This window comes from Sinocyclocheilus anshuiensis, unplaced genomic scaffold (assembly GCF_001515605.1).
Source record: "Sinocyclocheilus anshuiensis isolate Anshui unplaced genomic scaffold, SAMN03320099.WGS_v1.1 scaffold1823, whole genome shotgun sequence".
NCBI lineage: Eukaryota > Metazoa > Chordata > Actinopteri > Cypriniformes > Cyprinidae > Sinocyclocheilus > Sinocyclocheilus anshuiensis.
The window spans coordinates 693,016-699,505 of NW_015549711.1; the positions used below are offsets into that span (position 1 = coordinate 693,016).

A 6,490-nucleotide genomic window follows, 5' to 3' on the forward strand; every position below is an offset into this window, starting at 1 on the left:
AAATTTTCTTTTTTTTTTTTTTTTTTTTAAAGAAATGTATTCTTGCATTCCAAAATCAAAAGGAAAAATAATAAGTCTAAAAAATTGTGGTGGTCTTAAACATGTTTATGTTCTTAATGCAAACATTTTTTTTTTTTTAAATAATGACATTTTTTTCTTTACTTTTGTGAATTGTGAAAAAAAATGTGAATTTTGACAATTGTGAAATTCAACACTTCAACACATTTCAACATCGTGAGACAAGGATGTATTCAATGAAATTAATCTCTAGTTTTTACATGTATCATGCTTTACTCAGTGTATTTCAAGTTTACATGTGCTTGTTTACTTCATATTGCTTTTCATATGCTTATTTTAATCATCTACTGTTTTTCCGGTCATTAAATACTATATGCATAATTGTCTGACATTACATTATTAACCATAAATCATGTCTCTGTGAAGCATTGTGTTATGGGCAGCAGGATAATCAATGCTTTATTTGCTATCAGGAATATGTCCTCTGTCCAAAAACTTCCAAAAGGCTTGTCGGTAACACTTTATTTCGATAGTCCACTTTAGACATTCTATTAACAGTAAGTAACTTTGCAACTACATGTCAACTAGCAGTTAGTAGAGTATTAGTAGACTCTGCTTAATATCTTCTAACACTTTCTTTGTCAACTTATTCTACTAACCCTAAACCTACCCTAACAGTCTACTCTGATAGTTAGTAGACATGTAGTTGCAAATCAATGAGAATTAGTTGACATGTAGTTACAAAGTTACTTATAGTTAGTAGAATGTCTAAAGTGGACTATCGAAATAAAATGTAACCGGCTTGTCTTTTATCGATCAAGTCAGCTTTTACAGCTTGTTAAACAATGTGAAATTTTGTTATTTTTAATCAAATAAATAAATTTTAAAGTAATGTTTTTGTCTGTGTGTGCTTTAAATGCCATACAGTTACTGAGGCGAATCAGTTTTAGTATTACGAAACGCCACCTAGAGGACAATTGGAGCAAGACTTTTTTTAATAACAGATTGCGTTGCTGTCTGTAAGTCTATAGAGGGAAGTATTGCACCACTTTTCACTATCCTAACCTGATTCTACGTTATGTTTGCAAGTGAACATTTCTGATCGTTTGCACGATTGGCTATCATATACCTGCATAAAATATGAGAAATTTCATTTTTAGTTTAAAAGTAATGAAATTAAACTTTAATAGGTCTTAAGGTGTATGCAAATGTATTTATTTATTTGTCTGACAACTGATTACACTTTTTTTTTTTTAATGCACAGTAGTCTCATGGTGCTGGTTTTTATTAAAAAATTTAATTGAAATTATTTTTATTTTTAAACGCTCAAGTTTCTGTTTCTTTTTTATTTTGTTGTTTTCAGAATAACAAATAATGTACACCTGTGAATTACAATAAATCATTAAAAAAGAAAAACGACATTCAACGATTAATGAGTTTGATATCCTTATGCAGTATGTATGTATACATAACCATGTATGTACATGCAAAGTTCGTTCTAATAATAAATAATAATCAATGAAATTCTATTTTGATTTCTAAAGTGGGATAAGCCCCTCCACATTAACTTGGTGCCACAAAATAAATCTATAATAACCGCATGCTGCCCCTTAGAAAAAAAAAAATACTTTATATAATGTCTTGATTTTTTAATAGTACTTATTTACCAGAGGTCAGGTTTCTGTTTCCCGGGAGTTTGTCGAATTCCAAGTGACGTTATGCGCTTCCGAAGTTGACGTTGTGAGCTTCCGAAGATGACGTTGAAGAAGGGGTTGCGCGTGTGTGTGTGAAACAGAGCGGAGGTGAAGAAGAGGAGGATGAAGCAGGGAGCGGAGGATGGGAGGAAGAGTGGAGTGTGAGAAAGAGAAAGAGAGAGACAGGCTGGCTATCAAGGGCTCGTGTGAAGTGTGAATGTCTGGAAGGGGCTTCAATGGGAGTTTTATCGCAGCGCCGAAACAAAGACGCGATTTTTTTACCATCCGGAGAAACATTGTAGCGGAAACTTTAAACTTTTACCCGCCAGAGCGGCAGCGCCGTGCCGGGTCCCGGCTTTGTCTCGCAACGGGGGGAAGTACGCCAGTACACGCGAGGATATAAAGAACCAGCAGCACTTTTGGATACACATTTTTATCCACACAACGAGAGAATCCGTGATTATTGTGTTTGTTTAGGAAAGTGAGAGAATGGCGGCCAACATGTACCGAGTTGGAGGTGAGTATTATTGTTAAGGCTAACACTAGCAGCAGGCTCGCGGGGGTTAGCATTAGCATTAGCGCGAGCGGCTGTTTCCGCCTTAGTTACAATGAGCGGGATCCCGTTGCTAAGCGAGCTAGGCTAGTTTCGTTACGGCTGCATTTGGGTTAACTCGAAATTAATTAATTAATTATTTATGTATGCATTTAACTCAACTTCCAAATCCACGTGGATGTGAAAACTCGCAAACTCTCTTTCTTGTGTTCTTAGTTTTGCTTCTTTACGTAATTAGCCGCAAGCAAGCAAATCAGCTAATTATGATGGAACTCTTCCGTTAGTTTATTCACTTACGATGCTTTTTACTCACTTTTTCGAGTTTCATTCAAGTTTTTGTCGTACACGTTGCCTGAACTGTGCCGTTCTGTCAAACTTTTGACAGCTCAGTTATAGGGAGTCTCTCAGCAGGGGATGCAAAGACTTTCGCTTTTGTCACCTGTTTGAAAAGGAACATGGTCAAAGAATTGTTTGTTTTTACGGATAATTGATCATTTAAACATTTTGAACTTGATGAACCTAGATTTAGAGTTCAATGAAAGGTTCAGAACAGGAAAACGACTCCAGTTAGTTCACAAGTGGAGCTATAAGTTAATTTATTTATTTATTATATTTAATCACAATTAATTACTGTGCAAAAAATAACTAGCCAAATATAAAGCATTGTTGTACAGTTCAGAATATGTGAAATAAGGAATAGGAACAACAACAACAATGCAAAGGCAACAAATATATAAAAGTAAATAAAGAATAAAATAAGTAAAATAAAAATGCAATATTTATAAAGTTACATACATTTAAAGAGCTTTAATTGATTATTTTCATCATTTTTTTGTTTTCTCATGTTTGAAAGGGTTTCATAGTCCATTGTGAAATAAGTTTTACAAAAGGTAATACATGAGGGTTTTGTTTTAGTCATTTTTGTCTTGTGAATATAAAACTTGTTGTAATGTATTTAAAAAACAACAACATATATAGGTTTCACAATTAAAGTAAAATATCATAAGGTTCTGAATGTAGAGTTTTGTTGTTTTTTTATTTATTTTTTGTTATGTCCATTTTAAAGTCAATCCAAAAAGAAAGAAAGAAAGGGCAATAATAAAAAAAAAAAATTCAGTAGCTTCAACTGTAAGTTTATGTATGGGTCGTGAATAATTTCTGTGCTCATGCATGTGCAGATGTAATATGATAACATAGTTGTATCTAATCCAAATGCCGTTTTTAATATATGAAGATACCCATCAGACTACTGTACAGTGTCATGCATGAGCATCCTTTGTCAGCGAGATGCTCCTCACTGTGTATTGTAATGCAGTTTACCTTATAATAATATTGTATGTGCGTTAGCGTCATTGACTGCAGCATGACATGGTGACCATGCACATTATAGTGCTTTTATTTTCTTAAATCCGGGAATCGGCTGTAAATAGGTCACGGCAATCAGGCTGTGTTGCTTTAGCAGATGCAGCTGATTGCTTTATTGCAGTTGCAGATTGAACAGGCAGGGTTTGATGGGAAGTTCTGGATGAAAAACTCACTTATTACATGCTTGTCAAAATGTATTAGAGTTTATGACTCAAGACTAGGTTCAGAGGAAGGCGGAGTCTGCGTCTGTTCAAAACAGTCGTTTTAAATGTTGTATACAATTAAGATGGTGGCTGTCATACTATGTAGGATTGTATTGTAATGATGGTTTTTCATAGATACTGCCATGTATTTTATTGCACTGTTTGCTAGGGCTGTCAAAATGGCTGAAAAACTAAATTCGAATTTTTTACTTAAATACTAGCAAAATTCGAATTATATTTTAATTTAAAATGCATAATTTCAGTTAGGGTGAAGAAAAGCTTTTGGCTTCTCTCCTGAGGCCACATCGAGCAAAATATTACTAATGCACGTTTATTCAAAGCATAAAAAATATGGCAATCTGTGAAAAAAAAGTGCATAATGTTTAAAATAATGTTTATAAACCAATTATAATTAAGTTGCTTAAACAACTATAAACAAAACAGCATCATGTATGTATGTATAGTTTAATACAAAGGACCGAAAGCCACAGTACATTTTTCATTTAAAAACACGAGTTGCAGTGGGATGGGGAAGAAAACCCGCCATAAAGTATAGAGATATGTTTTTTCAAAAGTTGAACTTGCATTAATTTTCCATGGCTTTCTAAACATGCGGCGCTTTTGTGCGAGACGCGAGTGCAACGGTGATAGATGTCCCTCTAGAAAGGCTATTTCTAAAAAAACAAACAAAAAAAAGGGTTAATTCCGACTTTGCTATGACAATCTGGCACTTCTGAATCAGCGACTGCAAGTATGTTTTGTTATTAGTTTAAGATGCAACGTTTTTGCATTCGAATGTGAATCTTTATTTTAAATTCGACGAATATTCGAAAAAACAAATTGACAGCCCTACTGTTTGCTAGTGTTTTGGGAGATGCAGGTTTAGGTCATTGAACTTGACCTCCTATTCTGGCCTCAAGCTCTTGCATCCCTACATTTTACCTCTGTGATCTGAAGCTTTCTGACTAAATGCTGTCGCCTCGCTCTGTTTTTGGTTTACCTATTTGATCAGAGTGTGTTTTTGTCATTGAGCTTTCTAGAGTGCATTAGTGACAGGCCGACATATCACCCAATATTTGCTGAGTAGTGCTAGACTGATATATTGGCCAGGCTGTATTATTAGTCGATATTTGGCCATTTTGAGAAAACTGGTATTTACCAATAACGGTCTCTTCTGCTGTATCTGCTTGAAAATTCTGTTTTCTAAATTGATTTTTTTTTATTTCATTTGAAATCTTTATTTAAAATATCATAACTTGACCTTCTGAGACCTCCCTTTTCCATTCATTTAGTCCATATAAACTCCACCACTTTCTTATAATAGACTGCTACATCACATTCAAACCTTGTCAATGGATAATAAATGGTTTCTGTTTTTATTGTTTTGTAGTGAATCACTGGGATCTGATCATATATGCACAATGCCGAATTCCAGAATCGCACAACAATACTTAATATGAAGTGAAGATAATCTGATATGGTCTTCTTGCCAGAGTCCATTGTCTCTTAAACACATTTTATTAAATTGTGTTGGCTTAAGTTCTTTTATGAAATTATATTACTCGGAGGACACTCTAGAAGAAATTCTAAACAGAATTAATCCTAAATCTATTTTAGAATTTCTATCTAAAGCAGACTTTAAAAACCTGAGGTTTTTAAATTGCTCTTTTATACTATTTCAATGTGTTACACAGCACGAAAACAGCCAAGGGCGCTGGCATGGTGTTAAAACACCAACCAACCAACAGTCTTTTGTAGTGCATTTTAAATGTGTAAAAGAATTTTTAATTTCAGAATTTCTCTCGTTTGCAGTCATTAAATTGTATGCATATATTGCCATTATATACCTGTCAACTCTCTCATACACAGTCTAGATGTGTTTATTGGCAATGGGTTTTTAAATGTCCATATTGGTTGACCACTAGCATACATGTTGAGATATCATTTTGTCCCGGTCGCTTGTGCTCACTGAACTCTCGGTTTGAATGTCGCTCTCCTACTATGCAAACATGGCACAGTTTTCAATAGTTTACTGTTGCAAATGTTACTGTAACAACCCAGATGTGAAGTGCAGGGAGGGCTGTATCCTCGTGATGCAATATTAAATGTGCCATGTCAGTAAATTCTCATGGCATGCATGTTTCTAAAAGTGAATAAGTCTATGTGTAAAATCAAGGCAAGTGCATCCACATTGTTTGTCAGCAAGAGAGAATTGGAAGTGTTTCATACCAGCACTATAATTGAGATGGTTTTGGTTCAGTGAAGCTTACATTGTTTTCACGGGGTGTTAATTGAGACCTCTAATGAAGATGCAAAGGGGATACTTGTCAAGTGATGCAAATATAAAGTTCTGCTCACACGCGTGTGGGCAAATGTATATATCAGGTGACATTGGTCTGTTAAATGAGCATCCTGCTCTGTATGTGCATATACTGCCAGACAGATAGATGATTCATTTGAAAAAATGCACTGACTGCATTTAAATCTGCATTTTGTAATGCTTTTACAGGGTTCGCAAAATCGCTAGCCCGACGTCCCGGGGCTATTGTGTTTTCCAGTCGGGCTACCAAAATGTATCATCACTCTGCCCGACAGGCCATCTTAAATGCAGATCTCCCGCGGGTCCTTAAAAACTCCTAAAGTGAGTTGTATCAAAC

At 34.9% G+C, this 6,490-nt stretch overlaps 1 protein-coding gene across 1 annotated transcript in view; it reads left to right on the forward strand.

Moving 5' to 3' along the window:
- Positions 1-1,789: 1,789 nt before the first annotated feature.
- The window catches only part of LOC107660724 (metastasis-associated protein MTA2-like), a 28,145-nt gene continuing 23,444 nt past the window's right edge, over positions 1,790-6,490 (forward strand). The window contains exon 1 of the mRNA XM_016450122.1: positions 1,790-2,229. Within this exon, the coding sequence (XP_016305608.1) occupies positions 2,202-2,229 (28 nt within the window). The 5' untranslated portion in view covers positions 1,790-2,201. The remainder of the gene's footprint in view (positions 2,230-6,490) is intronic.